Source organism: Jaculus jaculus, chromosome 3, assembly GCF_020740685.1.
Source record: "Jaculus jaculus isolate mJacJac1 chromosome 3, mJacJac1.mat.Y.cur, whole genome shotgun sequence".
Classification (NCBI taxonomy): domain Eukaryota; kingdom Metazoa; phylum Chordata; class Mammalia; order Rodentia; family Dipodidae; genus Jaculus; species Jaculus jaculus.
The window spans coordinates 69,967,769-69,987,251 of NC_059104.1; the positions used below are offsets into that span (position 1 = coordinate 69,967,769).

At 40.2% G+C, this 19,483-nt stretch overlaps 1 protein-coding gene across 8 annotated transcripts in view; it reads right to left on the bottom strand.

The window, feature by feature from the left end:
• Positions 1-2,379: 2,379 nt before the first annotated feature.
• Rcbtb2 (RCC1 and BTB domain containing protein 2) overlaps positions 2,380-19,483 on the bottom strand; it is an 84,350-nt gene continuing 67,246 nt past the window's right edge. For 7 of the 8 annotated variants that reach the window (XM_045146156.1, XM_045146157.1, XM_004665881.2 and 4 more), the window contains one exon: positions 2,380-3,839. In XM_045146156.1, the coding sequence (XP_045002091.1) occupies positions 3,699-3,839 (141 nt within the window). In that variant the 3' untranslated portion in view covers positions 2,380-3,698. The remainder of the gene's footprint in view (positions 3,840-19,483) is intronic. The other variant, XR_006636298.1, reaches the window with a different exon arrangement.

Here is a 19,483-nt window from a genome sequence, read left to right on the forward strand (position 1 = left end):
ACTACTACTAATTGGCCCCAAGTTGAAAATGTTACCATTTTAACTGACATTACTGACAAAATCCGAAAGTTTTGTGTTTCTATGGTTTGACAAAGGCTGAATGTATGCAATAAGTTGCTTTTTTTCTTTCCTCATAATTTTCTAAACCAATTTGTTTTGGTCATGGTACTGGGAAGTAATAAAACAGGTAACATTATGTTGTTTACAATTGCTGTATTTCATTATCATGGGTTAACAATTCTGCCTCTGAATGAAACATTGTTATGGTTCAGATTAACTAGTGATTTATGGTAATTCTAAGCTAAATAACATTTAACATTATCCTTTGCTGTTTTGTTTCTTTTCTTCTTTTCTTCGTGGAGAGAAGGTCTGATATAGCACAAGCTGGTCTCAAACTCCTTATGTACCTATCTCCACCTCCAAATAAGGATTAAATGTATGAGCCACACCTGGCAGTAATTTTGTCCTATAAAATATTCATCTTTGTGAACTTTAGAGCAAAATTGCATTGGAAACACTAAAACATGAGCTTCCTTGTTGGGAGTAAGAGGAAGCAAAATTCAAGATGAAAAAGTCTTAAACTTATATGAAAGAAAGGATCCATTTGTTTCTGATGCAGTATCTTTAATGAGAATGTCTCTTTCTCATATTTCACAAAGAACCAGCAAGGTGCTCTGAGGCTGTCCATTCATCTATGAGAAGGAAACACTAATGCATAGAAGTGTTGATGGCAAGCCTAGCTTCAGACCAGAGAGAAAGCATGCCAAAGCTCAGACTCATCTGACATTTCTCAAGCTAGTTTGAAACTGGACCTTCCTTATTATTTGGAATCCTAACTTTTAAGAGTTAAACCACTGATTCTTACCCTTTGTAGTGTCTCTGGCTGTATAGCTGTTGACTCATTGTGGAGTTTGGCAGGGTAAATAAACTTACCTGGCCCCTTTTGTTCCAATTTTTACATTAAATGAGTTCATTTTTAAAAAAGGGCTCTGAAGAGCTTCATGAGACCCTGCCAGAAATAGGCTAGAAAAGGAAGAAAGGCTCTGTGAAGACACTATGAAGCCTTAAAGGTCAAACATGACAGAGATTAGTTTAGGGAGAGTTACGATCAAGGGGAGGCAAGCAGTAAGGCCCAAGCCAAAAGTTCTCCTGCTTCCCAGTGTGTGTGTGTGTGTTGCGGGGAGTGTGGGGAATGGTGGTGAATGATGTTGTATGTCTCCAGGGAGAAGGCAAAGAAAGAACCCAAGCCAAAAGATCCTGCTCGCACAGTGAGTTGGAGAAGACTGAGATCACTTGTATGTAGCACAGCAGTAAAGTTCCCAGAAAAAAGAAAAAAAAAAAAAGCAGGACAACACCCAGAGACCTTTCCTCTTTCCAGACAGGCTTAGAAGTGCAAGAAGAGTCTGAGTATCCGATTCTTGCCTCCTATACACACCATCACATATAGCGTACCAAAAGGCCATGAGAAAAACCAAGAGAGATTCACACACATGGTTTAGGAAGTTTTATATGAGTCAAACATCCAATTAGGATGAGCCTCATCATCAGACTCAGGCATGTAAGGGAGAGGCTGACTTAGGATGAGGCAGCCAACAGGTGTCCTAATCCCAGGAAAATTTGAATAAGCAGAAAGCTGTTGATGAGGAATTGTTTGCAGCCATCTTAGAAGAGACTAGGTCAGACTATGTTCTAGTCCTGCCAGGGAAGGCAAGGTGGCATCCATGTTCTTTTGGGTTTCCGTCCCTGGCTGGCTGACTGCCTACAAAATATATATATATATATATATATATATATTTATTTATTTATTTATGTCTGGTCTCAAATGTAGGTTCAAATGTACCACTGGGAGGAGATTCTGATTATGGCAGAGTAGTCTTGGGCTGGGGAGATGGCTCAAAGAATAAGAGCACTTGCTGTAGTTGATTCCTATCACTCATGTTAAAAAAAAAAAAAAGTTGGGTTCTGCATGCCTATAACCTGAGTGCTAAGTGTGCTAAGTGGAAAGTCATAGAATTGCTGGGGCTCATGGGTCAGCCAATCTAACCAAAAAGGGAGCACCAAATTCAGACAGACTCTGTTTCAGGAAAATAAGATGAAAGAGCCATAGAGAAATACATCAGGCAACCTCCTGTGGCTTCTTGGCATGAATGCACACAGACTGCACACATCTGTACACACACATGCATACCCCCACACATACACCATACTATACACACAGCAAATAGAATAACTTTAGTAAAGAGTAAAGACAAAATGAATAGTAGATGGATAATTCATAAACCATTTATGTTTTAGCATAGACTTTGCTATGAGATTGCATCTAAAAAGCTGCTCTAAACAAGGGTGTATTATATAAAAATGGATTTATATACACAGATATAAGGTTGACATTTTATTTTTATTTTGTTGCTTCTTAGTTCTGTTATCTACAAATAAACACTTTATTATCAAATACTTCTGCATCAGAAGATTTCTATTTCCAAAAAGGTTTTCTTTACATAACATATTTAATCACTTGCTAGAAGAGTCTAATACTACTTCCTGTTAGTTTCTCTTTTGCTACTGAGTGGCTTGTTTTCATCCAAAACTTATACATTTTTCTCATTTTTGCTAACACAATCCATGAAATCTATTAGTTCCTTTCATCTAGTACAATTATGCTCAGGTCCCATCAAGAAACATTTTTTATAGTAACAAAAGCCAAGAAAAACATATAGTCATTCCACTTACAGAGAGATTCTTACCACAAAGAAAAACAAAGGCCATTGTGTAAGGCAGATGACACCAGAAATAACATTCATCCAAAAGATATACTTAATATTCAGTAATCCCAAATAAGAAATTAATGATTCATTATTAGCCCTTGGGCCTTTGACAATATATTTGCTAAGGCCTTTTGCGAATTCTACATCAGCTATATTTGAGAACAATAAGCGAGAATAAAAGGAACTTTAATAATCACAGGCTATTCTAAATTTCTTTTGTATAACTTATTCCTGCATCATATATTCTACAAACAAAGCTATTCTTGGGCCACCCTTAAGATTTACACTAACTTGAGTGCCTGTGCTGAAGGCACTATGCTAGAGGCTAAAGGTGTGTAGTCACTCTTCCTTGTCCAGCTACAATATCAGCCAGAACAACTAGCCAAAAGAGCACAGACAATTATACCAATGTGACAAAGGAATCAAACTTAAGTGATTCCAAAGAAGAAAGAGAAGTCAATGCTTCCTATGTAAACTCTTGAGTTTAAGCAGATGGAGAAGGCTGACTACCATCCTTCTGACATAACACAAGAATTCAGCCAGACACATTCATCACAAATACTGTTAATTATAGAGAAATTGTTCATCAGTGGCTTGTTTTGCAGGGAAACGTGAAGAGTTGTCATCTCCTTTCCCACAGGTGGAATCAATTATTTTTTAAACTTTTATTTCTTAGTAAGTACATAGAAAAGAGAGAGAGAGAGAACGGGCACACCATGGTCTGCCACCTTAAACATACTCCAGATACATGCACCACCCTGCATCTGGCTTACGTGGGTACTGGGGAATTGAACCCAAGCTGTCAGGCTTTGCAAACAAGCATCTTAATCACTGAACCATCTCTCCGCCCTGGGATCAATTTTTAAAGTTCTCCATCGATGGCTCATTTGCAGCAAATGTGAAGACTTAACATCTTTCTCACAAACAGGCGGGTCAATTCTTAAAGGCTCCCACTTTGCTGGCTTTGCTGATGAAGCTCTTCAGAAGATCGTGGTCCATTTCTGCAAAGCCTGCAGTTTGTGTTACTACAGTCAAATGGTTTATGCAAAACGTGAAGCAGAATTCTTCTAAATCCTAGGATCAATGACAACAGTCAATTTGTATTTCCCAATGCAATGTAACATAGTATGAAAATTCCTCAAGTAAGGAAAAAGGGTTTGATAGCCAATAGGAGGAATTGTTGGTACAGAAATACCAACATAGCATACTTGTTGGTATAGAAATACATATAACTAAAATGAATACATGTTTCTAAGAATGTTAACAGCATAGACTAAAGTATCCAAATTCAACCAGTGCAAAGAATAGGTTTTTCTTCCCAGAGACAGACACCTAAGATAAGAATTCCTAAATGCCTTTTTCTAGCAAGAGTGCTTAATCATTCATTCCACCTTCAAAACACATTTCCTTTTAAGTCTTTTCATTATTTCTACCTGTGAAACATTTGTAGAAGAAAGGGGTTGAACAAAACAAATAGTAACACTGAGTAACTGCTTTCCTTGAATCACATTACACACATCGTCTTAACTTAGGAATGATTAAATACTATAGTGTGTGCTTAGAATGTGCAAGGCCCAAAGTTCAATCTTCAGCACTGAGATAATTATTTATATACACATACATGTTTAATACACACACTTTTGTTTTCTTTATTCCAAGTGCTGGGGGATGAATCCAGGGCCTCACACAAGCTGGACTTGCTGGGAAAGTGCTCTGTTAATAAGCTACATTTCTAGCCCTGTGGGAAAATAAGGCTGGCCTGCTCAGCCCCTGGGAAGTGCTGCCTTCTGATCTAGTATGGATCATTGTTAGTTTTTAAAGTTTCTTCTCTGCTGTTGCAACTAATTTATAAATTATAAAGCTCCCAGTAATTTCCTAGTAATTATATATGCACATTGCACATTATGACCATGTATTCTTTAAACACATATAAGCTATAGCAAATAAACAAAAAGTATAGATAAAAACCGGAATGAATTAGCAATTGAAAATTTACCAGTGCTGACAGCCATGTCATTGTACATATAAACCTGCAGTACATTTCCCCTTTAAGAAAAATACAAAGCACACAAGGAAAACGTTATTTCATACAGAAACAGACTAACAGACTGCTAAGGTCACCCTGGCAGTTAAGACATATTTCAGTCCTATAAGTCCTCAATGACAAAGTGAAAAGTTTACCCATTTAAGAATAAAAATGTGAATATATGCTTTAGAGGTGATATTTTTTGCTTATAGCACATGAAGGTAAAGATAGTCAGAGCTGTACCTCTTCAGCTAGGAATGAAGAGGTTGATGCCTATAAAATATACATTATAGTATTTATGTTATGAAGGTAGGTGGCTAAGCAGGTTAGTGTCTTAGAAATCTAAACAATGTCAAGCAACTGTTAATGAAAAGCAAAATTACCCTAAGAAATCATCACTTAGAGCTACATTCCTTTTCTTTCTAAAGTGGGAATTTCCCATATTGCAAGTGCATGGGGGTTGGAAAGAGTTCCTATGATTCTCAAAACTTAATAAAGTGATACGGTTATAAAAGAAAAAAATCCTGATAAAACAAAACCTCCATTATTTTGCAGTGCAAGCATTTAAATGCTACCATTTTGCTTAGCTTCATGTTTAGTAAAGGCCTTTGGTCTTCTTGGGCAATACAGAAACCACATCTCCCTAGTTTGTTCATTCTTCCACATGACACCCAGACTTGGTTTCCTTAAGCACCAAACTTCCTCTAATTATAAGCGAGCAGGACTTGCCATTTGACTGTGGAAACAGTCACATACTCCTAGCTCCACAGCTCCTCACCTCTCTGCAAGATGCCTGTAGACAACCTCTTTCCTGGTCCATTATTGATAGGAAGCCTGTCCCCCTTGCTCCTTTACCAGATCACCCCACCCCAACTACCCAGGGACTCTGCCAATTGTCCCTGTCTTCAGCTTGTTATTCACTAGATATTCCCTTTACTATACACATATGCTTCTTGAATTTTGTTCTATGAAAATAATATATTTGTGTGTGTATGCTTGTGTATGTACATACACACACACAAATATATGCCTCAACTTTCACTGCAATATATTCCTCTTTATAAGTAAAATTACCAGGAAAAGTTATTTCTATACCCCATCTCCAACTCTTCTGCTTCCATTCTTTATAATCAGGCTTTCCTCCATCACTATGTTGAAACACTGGTGGCATTTCTCATTTCTAAACCACCAGTGGCAATCTGTGTTCACTTGACTCAGAGCAACACTGAATGTGTTTGAAGATTTCTGAAACCTGTTCTTTCCTAGCTTTCAGGACACTGTTTTCTGATTTATCCTCCATCTTGATATTTGTTCCTTTTTAGTCTGGTGTCCCCTTATCTAAACCTTGACTTCTACCACTGAATGCTGAGACTTGATCCTCAAACCTGTTTTGTCTCATGGACACAGCCTCTCAGATTTCAGTATATTTCTCTTTGAACACTAGGTTGGTTTGTGGCACTATCTTACTGCACATGTTCACTGGATATTTAATAGATTTCACACACTTAACAGCCTCAAAACCAAATTCCTGGTGTTTCTAACTAAAATGTTGCTCCTCACCATCTTCCCCATCTCAATAAGAAAACTTCATCCCTTCAGCTCCTCAAGCCAGAAGCTTTGCATGGCCCCTTCCTTTTCTCATTGTTAATCCTGACCCTGCATCCAATCTATCAACCATTGACTACACCAATCCACCTTCATCACTTAGACAAAGCCTCCTCACAGATAACCCTCCTGCATGTTACCCTGGATGGTACTGCTTTTATTTTTTTAAATTTAATGTTGATTAAAGACTTCTGGTTAAGATGGCAGTGTAGAAACTGCCACACCAAAGCAGCCTAGGAGAGAAAAAGCCAAAAAAAAAAAAAACAAAAAAAAAAACACTCTTCTACTAAAAAGTGAGTTGTGTAAGAAATTACCAATGGCAGCAGAGAAATATAAGAGATCTAGAACATCCAGAGCCCATGTAGGCAGGCAGAAGTGGCTACAGCAGCGGCACCAGGTCTGTGGCAGCAGCAGGTCTGCGGGGCCACAGCTGCATGGCTCAGCTTCAGCCACAGAAAAAGTAAGGTGAGGGAATTTTCCACTCACACGGGAGCTCCTCACAAACTGAAGAAACATGAAAGGAGGACCACAACGGCCAACGGAGAAGCAGTATGAGGTAGAGAATCACGTGGACCATTGGGAGAACAACTAAAACCAACATTCATAGCCTCCTGTTCCCCACTGCCAGTGCAAGCACCAGAAAACACCATAGACCTGGGGAAGGAAGATCACAGCACCCAGCACCGGCAACCAGAGCAGCGATCCAGTGACCCATCACCCATCTAGCCTACTTGAACCCACAGCACACCAAAGAGGGACCCACGCAGGAGTGCAGCATAACTGAGACCAAAATCATCCCAAAAGGTAACTTGGATTACACCAGATCAGTACCCACCAAATAAGCCTGGTATATAGGCTTGAATCAGAAGTGCTAATTGCACCTTCCATATCAGGATGAATTATAAGTTAAATTTGATGAATGGTCAGATTTTCCATTCTTACATGAGCTATACTTGGGGCTTGTCATTTGTTGCTTCATGGTTTATAGTGGCTTTGTTTCCTCTTCTGTTGTTCATTAGGGAAAGGTCTCACTTGGTCACAAGCTGACTTGGAACCCTCAACAAACCAGAAATCTTAACCTCCTAGTTGACAGGATTAAGGGTGTGGGACTACACACACCCTAAGGGAATATGACTTTGTTAGAGGATCTGGTGGTCATAATACCTACTCTTGCATAAACACTCTGTGCTGTTTCATTGAATGTGTACATTGTTTAGTTAAATTTTAGAATCTAGCTGTATTCTGATCCACTCAGCCTACATGAATAGCAGGCAAACCCAACATCAAGGGTCACTTTTGTAGATAATCTGAGAGTCTGTAGAGCCACACCTAGCAACTGAAATGCCTACCCTGAAGATATATAACATCACATTGATTGATATATCTGATAATATTGCAGCTAACTAGAAAATCAAAGCATTAAATTAATACAAGATGCAAAAATATGTACATTATAACACAAGAAACACTAAAAATCAAGACAATATAAATCCACCAAAAAGTATTAATACATCAGAAATGACCTCCAGTGAGAATGAATTAGAGGAAATGCCTGAGAAAAACTTCAAGAGAATGTTTGTAAATATGCTAAAAAAGTCAAAGAGGAAATCAAAGGAATGAAAGAGGAAACCCAAGGAATTAAAGAAGACACAGGAAACCAATTTAATGAAATAAAGAGGTCAATACAAGACATCAAGTAAGGAAATAGAAATAATAAAGAAAAATCAGTCAGAATTACGAGCAATGAAGGACACAGTTAATGAAATAAAAAACTCTGTAGAAAATCTCACCAGTAGAATGAATGAAAGAGAGGACAGAATATCTAACCTAGAAGACCAAGTGGCAGATCTAACACAGTTCAACAAAGAGAAACACAAACTAATAGGAAAGTAGGAATGGGAGTTTCAAGCAATTTGGGACAGTATGAAAAGATCAAACATAAGAATTCAGGGTATAGTAGAAGGAGAAGAATTTCACTCCAAAGGCATAGTAGGCATTTTCACCAATCATAGAAGAAAACTTCCCCCAAATTGGGAAAGAGGTGCCAATACAGATTCAGGAATCCTTTAGAACACCAACTAGACAATACCTGGAAAGAACCTCTCCTCACCATATTATAATTAAAGTACCAAACATACAAACCAAAGAAAATATATTGAAAGCAGTTAAGAGAGAGAAATCAAGTTACATACAAAGGCAAGCCCATCAGAATCACAACAAATTATTCAACACAAACTTTAAAAGCCAGGAAGGGCTTGGATTTTGGTATTTGAAGTTCTTAAAGATAATAACTGTCCATCAAGCTTACTCTATCCTGTAAAGTTATCCATTCAAATAGACATAATAAGGACATTCCACAACAAAAGCAGGCTAAAGGAATATTTGAAGACAAACCAGCTCTATAGAAAATACTTGAAAGAATACTCCATACTGAAGAGAAAGAAAAGCACACATACATATAAGGAAACTGGACAAATCACACTATACTCAAATACTAGTTAATACAAGAGGAAAGGTAAAACAGGAAGAACTACAAAAAATGGCAAAGATAAACACACACCTTTCAATAATGTCTCTTAATATCAAAGGCCTCAATGCCCGAACCAAAAGACATAGGTTTGCATAGTGGGTTAAACAGTAGGATCCTTCAATTTGTTCCCTCTAAGAAAGTCACCTTCCTACAAAGGATAGACACTATCTTAGGGTGAAAGGTTGGAACACAGTGTTTCAAGGAAAAGGGCCTAGAAAACAAGCAGGGGTTGCTATCCTAATATCTGACAAGGTAGACTTCAGTCCAACATTAGTTAGGAAAGATAAAGAAGGCCACTTTAAATTGATTAACAGCATACTCCAACAGGAGTACATTATAATCCTAAACACATATGAACCTAACACAGGGGCTCCCAACTTCATCAAACAAATGCTATTAGAACTAAGGTCACAGATAACACCAAATACAGTTACAGTGGGTGACTTTAACACCCACTCTCATCAATCGACAGGTATTTCAGCAAAACAAAAACACAGAAGCATATGAATTAAATGAGGTCATAGAACAAATGGACCTAATAGATATATAACAGGCTATTTCATCCAAATGCTGCAGAATACACATACTTATCAGCATCACATGGAACATTCTCTAAAAAAGGTCATATGTTAGTACACAAAGCAAATCTTAACAAACACAGGAAAACTGAAATAATTCCTTGTATTCTATCTGACCACAATGGAATTAAACTACAAACCAATAGCAATAAAAGCTATAGAGCATATGCAAAATAATGGAAACTAAACAACATACTACTAAGTGATGAATGGATCAATGAAGAAGTAGATCAAAAAATTCATAAAGTCAGGGACTTCCGGCCAAGATGGCGGCTGCCTAGCTGCACTCCAGATACCAGGGGAAAAAAAAAGCAAGTATTCAAGGGCAATTAGGATCTTTTTGCAAGAGGGAGGGCACAGATTGGGGAAAAACAGGGAAGCACACACCCCCCTGCCCCGCGACCCCCACACCCCGCCGCATCCTGGGGTGACACGGCGTGCCCGGCGACCCAGCGCGCTTCCAGCCCCATGCACCCCGGCGGCCCCATGCACCCCAAGACCCCGTGCCCCCCCGTGCACCCGCACCCCCCCCGCGCATGGCCCACACACCCCGCGTGCCCAACGCGCCCCATGCCCTGGCGTGCCCCAGCGTGCTCTGCGACCCCCGAACCCCCCCCGCGCGACCCCGCGTGCCCCGAGCGCCCAAAGCCCCATGCACCCCGGGCGCCCCCCCCGCACCCCCGACCGTGTGCACCGCACCCCCCCACGTGCCCCCCATGCACCCCCTGTACCCCACTGCACCCCGGACACCCCGCCCTGTGCACTCGGTGCCCCAGAGCACCCCAGGCCCCCCCCCACGTGCCCATGCCCCCCCGCGCGCCCTGCTCGCAATGGGCGCCCCCAGCCCCTGGCACGCCCCGTGCCCCCCGCACTCCCTGCGCCCAGCGAGGCTGTGCTGTGATCGGGCACCCACGAGACACGCCTGCCAGTCTGGTGCACTGAAGCTGCGACCTCCTACCTCCGCTCTTGTTCTCTGATCCTGCGAGTTAACCAGCCACATGGGGCTTGGTTCGCAGGGCCAGGAGAGCCACCTCTGCCGTGAGTAGGTGGCTGCCAGATCCCCTGCTGCTGTGCTCATATCACTTGCCGCCAGTCAGCTTCTGCTGTGTCCTGATCCTGTACCCGCATCAGCTGCCTCTGCACTACAATTGCACGTGCAGTGGGCCCAATCCCACGGCAAGGGCCACACAAGCCCACACTGAGTCACTAGCGCCAGCATAGGTGCCATCCCCTACCTGTACATCGCCACACATCCCCCACTCCCCTGAGGCGGGAGAGCGTAGACAGTTTGCAGGTCCCAGTGTTCCCAGCCAGAGTTTGGGCAGCTTCAGGGCTTGCAACCTCAGTCCCCTTTCAAGCTCGAAGGCAGGCAGCTTAGGTACATTACTGGGTGAGAATTCAGGCAATGTTGGCACCCCTGTCAGGCTATAGATAGGCAGCTTTGGCAAGAGAGAGCAAAAACCCAGGCTGCTTGCAACTGCGTCAGGCTGCCTTGGATTCTCATTAAGCTAGATCCCAGGCTGCTCCACCCACCTACCTGCCCATACACTGACATGGGTAGACCACAGAGCAAAAGAAATAACGTGAAAAATAAAATGCAAGAAAATTCAGACAGATCACCCAGTCCAACTAGGATTACATCTAACCAAAACATAGAAGAGTGTTTAGGATCAGAACATCAACTGGAAGCAATGAACAATGCAACCCTGACCAACCTACTGCTAGAACTGGCAGGAAAGCTACAAAGGACAGATAATCTTCTGGATGCTACCATCACTAAGCTAGAGCAATATGATAAGACACTGGAAGGAATTCAAAGAGAGCTAAGAGAGTTGAGTGAGAGAGAAAAAAAAGAGGACCTTAAAAATCAGCTGGCCACACTAAATGAAAACATAAAGAAATGCAAGGACGATTTCCAAGAATCATCAAGAAATTCAGAAAATGAGATGAAAAGGGAGCTGGACAAAGCGATGGAAGTGATACATAGGAAAGTAGTAGAAAATGCAAACTTAATTGAACAAGTCCAAAACTCGCTAGAGGCTCTCAAGAATAGAGTCCGCGAATTGGAGGATAGAAACTCTGATCTGGAAGACAGGATGGAAGAAACAGTTCAAGAGTCCAAAAATTTCAATAAGTTCAAAAGTTCCTGTGAACAGAACATGAGAGAATTGTGGGATACACTTAAACGTCATAATATCAGAACCATTGGAATACCAGAAGGAGAAGAATTTCAGACCAAAGGCATGGAGAACTTATTTAACACAATAATTGAAGAAAACTTCCCCCGTCTCTTAAAAGAAAGGCCCCATCAAGATACAAGAAGCAAACAGAACTCCTAACCAACAAGACCAAAGGAGAAACTCCCCAAGACATTTATCATTAAGACTCTAAACATTGACACCAAAGAAAAAATCCTGAAAGCAGCTAGGGAAAAACAGCACACCACTTTCAAAGGAAACCACATCAGAATTACTTCAGACTTCTCAATGGAAACCCTGAAAGCTAGAAAGGCCTGGATTTAAGCTCTACAAACTCTAAGAACCTATTGCTCCCAACCCAAAAAACTCTACCCGGCAAAAGTCTCCCTTATAATATTTGGTGAAATGAAAACTTTCCATGACAAAATTCAGCTTTACAATTATATGAACACAAAACCAAACGTACACAAAGTATTCCAGGAAATTCTCCACAGAGAAGAAACAAATAACCAAACACAAATGCCTACAAGAAGCAGATCACAGCAACCAAACCCAGAGTAGACAGAAAAAAAATTTAAATTCCATGGAAATGCCAACACACCTCTACCACCACAACATGACAGGGATATAATCAAATCTCACAGTCATCACCCTAAATATTAATGGCCTTAATTCACCCATCAAGAGACACAAGCTAACAGGGTGGATCAAAAAATTAGACCCCTCAATCTGTTGCCTTCAAGAAACCCACCTTACCACTAAAGACAGAAACCTCCTCAGGGTGAAAGGGTGGAAAGCAATATTCCAAGCAAATGGGAATAAGAAACAAGCAGGTGTAGCTATATTAATATCAGATAAAATTGACTTCAAACCAAAAACAATCAAAAAAAGACAAAGATGGCTACTTCCTACTTATAAAGGGAACAATCCATCAAGAGGATATTACAATCATAAATCTGTATGCACCAAACACAGGGGCACCACAGTTCATAAAACAAAACCTACTTGACAATAAAACAGAAATAACCACCAACACCAACATAGCTGGGGACTTCTACACACCATTATCAGTAATAGACAGATCATCCAAACAGAAGCTCAACAGGGAAGTAAGAGAGCTCAACAAAACCATAGAGCACTTAGACCTAACAGACATCTACAGAACTTTCCATCCCAAATCCACAGACTACACATTCTTCTCAGCAGCCCATGGAACATTCTCTAAAATAGACCATATACTGAGTCACAAAGACTGCCTCCACATATTTAGGAAAATCGACATAATTCCCTGCATAATATCAGATCATAAAGCTATATTCCTAGAAATCAACAACAAAAAAACCAACAAGAACCCCAACGGCAACTGGAAACTGAATAGCACACCCTTAAACAATAAATGGATAGTGGATGAAATAAAAAATGAAAGTGCAAAATTCCTGGAATTGCATGACAATGAGAACACATCATACCAAAACTTGTGGGACACAATGAAGGCAGTCCTCAGGGGAAAATTCATAGCACTCAATGCCTTCATAAAAAAGACAGAAAGATCCCAAATCAATAGCCTAACCATCCACCTAAAGGCATTGGAAAAACAAGAAAAATCCAACCCAAAGAGCTCCAGAAGGAAAGAAATAATTAAAATCAGAGCAGAAATTAATGAATTGGAAACCAAGGAAACAATTAAGGCAATTGACAAAACAAAGAGCTGGTTCTTTGAAAAAATAAACAAGATTGACAAACCTCTGGCCAATTTGATCAAGCAAAAAAAGGAGAGACTCCAAATTAACAAAATTCAAAATGAAAAAGGAGAGATCACAACAGACATGAGTGAAATCGGTAGAATCATCAGGACTTATTTCAAAAACCTCTACTCCACAAAACTGGAAAATGTGGAGGAGATGGATAAATTCCTGGATGCATATCATCTACCAAAGCTAAACTCAGAGCAGATTAATCACCTCAATGAACCCATCACACTCACGGACATTGAAAAAGTAATAAAAAACCTGCCAAAAAAAGAAGAGTCCAGGACCAGATGGATTCCCAGCCATATTTTATCAAACCTTCATGGAAGAACTCAAACCAATCTTTCTAAAACTGTGCCACACCATTGAAGAACAGGGAAAGCTACCCCATTCCTTCTATGAAGCTAGTATCACCCTAATCCCAAAACCAGGCAGAGATGTCACAAGAAAAGAAAACTACCGGCCTGTTTCCCTAATGAACATTGATGCAAAGATCCTCAACAAAATACTTGCAAACCGAATCCAACAACACCTCAAAAGCATTATCCACCTTGACCAACTGGGATTTATCCCAGGAACACAAGGGTGGTTCAACATATGAAAACATGTCAACGTAATACACCACATAAACAAGCTTAAACATAAAAACCACATGATTATTTCGATAGATGCAGAAAAGGCAATATGGAGACTACTGAAAAAGCTGACTACAGAAATACCAACAGACCCACTTATACCCTTACTGGGCATCTACCCTAAAACCTTCAAACCACAGGCCAGAGAGATTTGCTCAACCATGTTTGTAGTGGCTCAATTCGTAATAGCTAAAAGCTGGAATCAACCCAGATGTCCATCATTAGAAGAATGGATAACAAAGATGTGGTATATCTACACAATGGAATTCTATACAGCAGTAAGAAAAAGCGACATAAAGAAATTTGAGGAAAAATGGTTGAACCTGGAACAGATCATTCTCAGTGAACTTACCCAATCACAGAAAAAAAATCGACACATAGTCTCACTCATCTACAACACCTAACCTGAATCTACCCAAGATACCTTACATACCCAGCAAGCACCTCATGGACTAGACACTAGGATGGATGGGAGGGCGGGGAGGGCATCGAAGGATGGAAAACAATAATCTGGAACCAAATGGCAATGGTACCATAAAATTCTACTTCAATAAATACAGACCAAATGGCTGAACCTTCACTAGACCCTTACAGGAAACACCTGAACCACAAGACACTGGAGAGGGTAGGATGAAGACTAACCTAAATCTCCTACATCTTCCCTCCCTCCCTCTCCCCATCTCCCCTCTATCTCTATCCTCTCTAACTCTTGTATATTGGTTATGTTGTTCTTCAATTTCTTAGTGGACACTGACCTGTAACCCCCACTTCCAGCTTGGGCCTACCATCCACAATGAGCTTTTGATCAGAGAAACCTACAACGTTTCCCAAACATTGACAGACTTCTGTCAGAGTACTTGATGACCCACCAAAGGCCAGTGGTAAGACCCTATTGCTGAAGACTCCATATGCAGCTGACACGTAAAATGGAATGACATGGCTGAAAGCCAGGAGAGAGTCAGTCCCCAAACAGTTAGTGTGTCTAGTGCCAGAAGGTGCTACATAGGCGATTGGGGGAAATGACCAAGATCTGTCCAAGCAACTCATTGTTTAACCTAATTAGCAACAAATAACCTGATGTGATGCCCACACAAGTGCATTAGTGGTACAAAGCCATGGTGAGGAACCAACTGCTCTTGATTTGGCTAACTGATCCACTCAGTGATACTAGACCCATAGCCGGAGCTGGGAAACAAGTCAGAACCATACCCAAACACAAGCCCACTCTACAATATCAAGCCACCATCAATCATGGGGTATAAGAGCGCCTACACCTATCAAACTGTCTATCAAAAAAATAAGTGTTATCTCAATTTTCCAGGTGCTAACTTACTCTCCGTTGGAGAATCTGCTTCTCTTTTCCAGATAGATGCAGATCCTAAGAAGAGAGCTGCCCCAACATACCTCAAAAGGGGCCCAACTGAAACTAAGGACAACTGGCAAAACAAGCAAGGGTGATGTTTTCCTGTGAACCGGATACCAGCACAAAGGGGAAGGAGACCAATGCAGAGAAAAATCAACTCCTACCAAATCAGAGAGCCAGAGCCTCAGAGACCCCCAACACCTCAGCACTGAAGCAGAGAAAAATTAACCCAACATGGCTCAGGGAAATTTTGCGGAAGAGGGGGCGGAAAGAATGTCAGAGTAACATGTTGGGTCATGATTTGCAGAGATATTTATCGTACCAATAACTGGGGCTAACTCCACAATGCACGACCCATTTACATCAAGAAGAATGGTCCAATGGGAGGGGGTAGATCACAGATCAGCCTAAACAATGGTACCAAACTGCCTGTATTTACTGAAAAGAAAACTAATATATTAAATTAAAAAAAAATTCATAAAGTCAAATGATAATGAGAACACAACATACCAAAACCTCTGGGACACAATGAAGGCAGTCCTAAGAGGAACATCTATACCTTTAAGTGCCTATATTAAGAAATTAGAAAGGTCTCAAGTAAACGACATTATGCTTTACCTTAAAGCCTTGGACAAAGAAGAACAAGGCAAACTGAAAATCAGTAGATGGAAAGAAATAATAAAGATTGGGGCAGAAATTAATGAAACAGAAACCAAATAAACAATCCAAAGAATCTATGAAACAAAGAGTTGGTTCCTTGAAAGGATAAACAAGATTGATAAATCCTTAGCAAATCTGACCTAAAGAAAGAGAGAAGAGATACAAACTAATAAGATTAGATATGAAAAGGCAGCATCACAGCAGATATCAGAGAAATTTACAAAATCATAGGGACATAATATAAAAACATATAATCCATTAAGTATGAAAATATGAAAGAAATGGATGATTTCCATGATTTATATGACCTACCGAAATTAAATCAAGATGATATTAATCACGTAAATAGACCTACAACAGGTATGCAGATCCAAGCAGTTATGAAAAATCTCCCAAACAGCCAGGCATTGGTGGAACATGACTTTAGTCACAGCACTCGGGAGGCAGACGTAGGCAGATTGCTATGAGTTCGAGGTCACCCTGTGACTCCATAGTGAATCCCAGGTCAGCCTGGGCTAGAGTGAGACCCTACCTCGAAAAACAAAACAAAACAAAAAAATCTCCCAAACAAAGAAGTCCAGGCCTGGATGGATTCATTGGTGAATTTTCACAGACCTTCAGGGAAGAACTAACACCATTGCTTTTTAAACTTTCTCGTAAAATGAAAAAGGAATTCTACCAAACTCCTTCTACGAAGCCAGCATCACCTTGGTACCAAAACCAGGCAAAGATAGAAAACAAAAAGCAAATTAGACCAATCTTCCTCATGAACATAGATGCAAAATTCTCAACAAAATATTAGCAAACAGAATACAAGAATATATCAGAAAGATCATTTACACTGACCAAACAGGCTTTATTCCAGAGATGCAGGGATGGTTCAACACATGCAAATTAACAAATGTAATACATTATGTAAATGGTCTGAAAGAGAAAAATCACATAATCAACTCATTAGATGCAGAGAAAGCATTTGACAAAATCCAATATCCATTCATGAAAAAAGTCCTACAGAGACTGAGAATAGAAGGAACATATCTCAATATAATAAAGGCTATTTATGACAAGCCTACAGCCAACTTATTACTAAATGGGGAAAAACTGGAAGCTTTTCCACTAAAATCAGGAACAAGACAAGGGTGACCACTGTCCCCACTTTCATTTATTATAGTACTAGAAGTCTTAGCCATAGCAATAAGGCAAGAGACACACAGAGAAGGGATACAAATTAGAAAGGAAGAGATCAAGTTATCATTATTTGGAGATGACATGATTCTACACATAAAGGACTCTAAAGACTATACCAGCAAACTATTAGAGCTGATAAACACCTATAGCCATATAGCAGGATACAAAATAAACACACAGAAATCAGTAGCCTACTTACATGCTAACAACAAACACACAGAGGATGAAATCAGAGAATTACCCAATTCACATCCATCCAAAGCAATAAAGTACCTTGGAATAAACCTAACCAAGGAAGTAAAGGACTCTACAATGAAAACTCTAAAACACTCAAGAGATAAATTGCCAAAGCCACTAAGAAATGCAATGATATCCCCTGTTCTTGGATCAGAAGAATCAATATTGTGAAAATGGCAATCTTACCAAAATCAACCTACACATTTAATGCAATCCCCATCAAAATTCCAATGGAATTCTTCATGGAAATAGAACCTTTACCAGGCCCTTAGAGGGAACACATGAGCCACAATACACTGGAGAGGGTATGATGAAGACTGACCTTAATCTTCTACAGCTTCCCTCTCCCCCTCTCTCTCCTCTTTTCTCTCTAACTCTTTAACTCTTTTATAATAGTTATCTTTTTCTTCCTTTACTTAGTGGGCACTGAACTGTAACCCCCAGGACCAGCATGTGTCTATCATCCACAATGAGCTTCTGATCAGAAAAACCTACAAGATTTCCTAAAAGAAAAACAGATTTCTGTCAGAGTACTTGATGTCCCACCAAAGGTTAGTGGTAATACCCTACTGCTGAAGACACCATATGTGGTTGACCCGTAAAATGGAATGACATGGCTGGAAGCATGAAGAGAGTCAGTACCAACACAGTCAATGCGTCTAGTGCCAGAAGGTGCTACATGGGCAACTGGGGGAAAATGACTAATATCTGTCCAAGCAACTCATGGTCTAACCTACTTAACATCAAACAACCTGTTATGATGCTCACACAAGTGCAATAGTGGTGCACAGCCATGGTGGGAAACCAACTACTCTTGATTTGGCTAACTGATCCCCTCAGTGGAATGGGACCCATATCTGGAGCTGGGAAAAAAGTCAGAACCATATCCAAACATGAGCCCACTCTCCATTATCAAGCTACAAGAGGGCCTACAGCTATTAAATTCTCTATAAAAAAAAATAAGGGTTATCCCATGTCTGGTGCTAACTTTACTGTCTTTTGGAGAATCTACTTCTCTTTTTCAGACAGATGTAGATCTTAAGGAGAGAACCACTCCATCATACCTCAAAAGGGCCCCAGCTGAAACTAAGAACAATTGGCAAAACAAGCAAGGGTACTGTTTTCTTGGTGTAACGGTTATCAGCACAAGGGTGAAGGAGATAAACACAGAGAACAATCAACTCCTACCAAATCAGATATCTAGAGACCCAAAGGCCCACAACACCACATCACTGAAGCAGACGAAAAATGAACCCAACATGGCTCAGGGAAATTTTGTGGAACAGGGGGCGGAAAGAATGTCAAAGCCACAGGTTGGGTCATGATATGCAGAAAAAACAATCCAAAATTCATTTAGAAGCACAAAAATTCTCGAATATCTAAAACAATACTGAGCAACAAAAATAAGTCTGGTGGTCACGATACGTCATTTAACCTATACTATAGAGCCATGGTAACAAAAACAGCATGGAACTGGCACAAAAGCAGACATGTAGATCAATGGAACAAAACAGAAGACCCATATGCAAGTCTGGGTAGCTATAGCCACCTGATATTTGACAAAAAATGCCAAAGATACTTATTGGAGTAAAGACAGCCTCTTCAATAAATGGTGGTGGGAAAACTGGATATGTATCTGTAGAAGGATGAAAGTAGATACTTCTTTTTTTCCATGCAAAAGAATGAAGTTCAAATTTATCATAGACCTTAATATCTGACCTGAAATTCTGAAACTGCTGAGGAAAATGTAGGGGAAACCCTTCAACATATTGGTATAGGCAAGGACTTTCTGAGTATAACCCCAATTGCTAAGGCTATAAAACCACAGACTAACCACTGGAACCTCATGAAATTACAAAGATTTTGTAAAGCAAAGGACACTGTGAATAAAGCAATGAGGCAGCCTACAGAATGGGAAAAAAAAAATCTTTGCCAGCTAACAAGAGTATT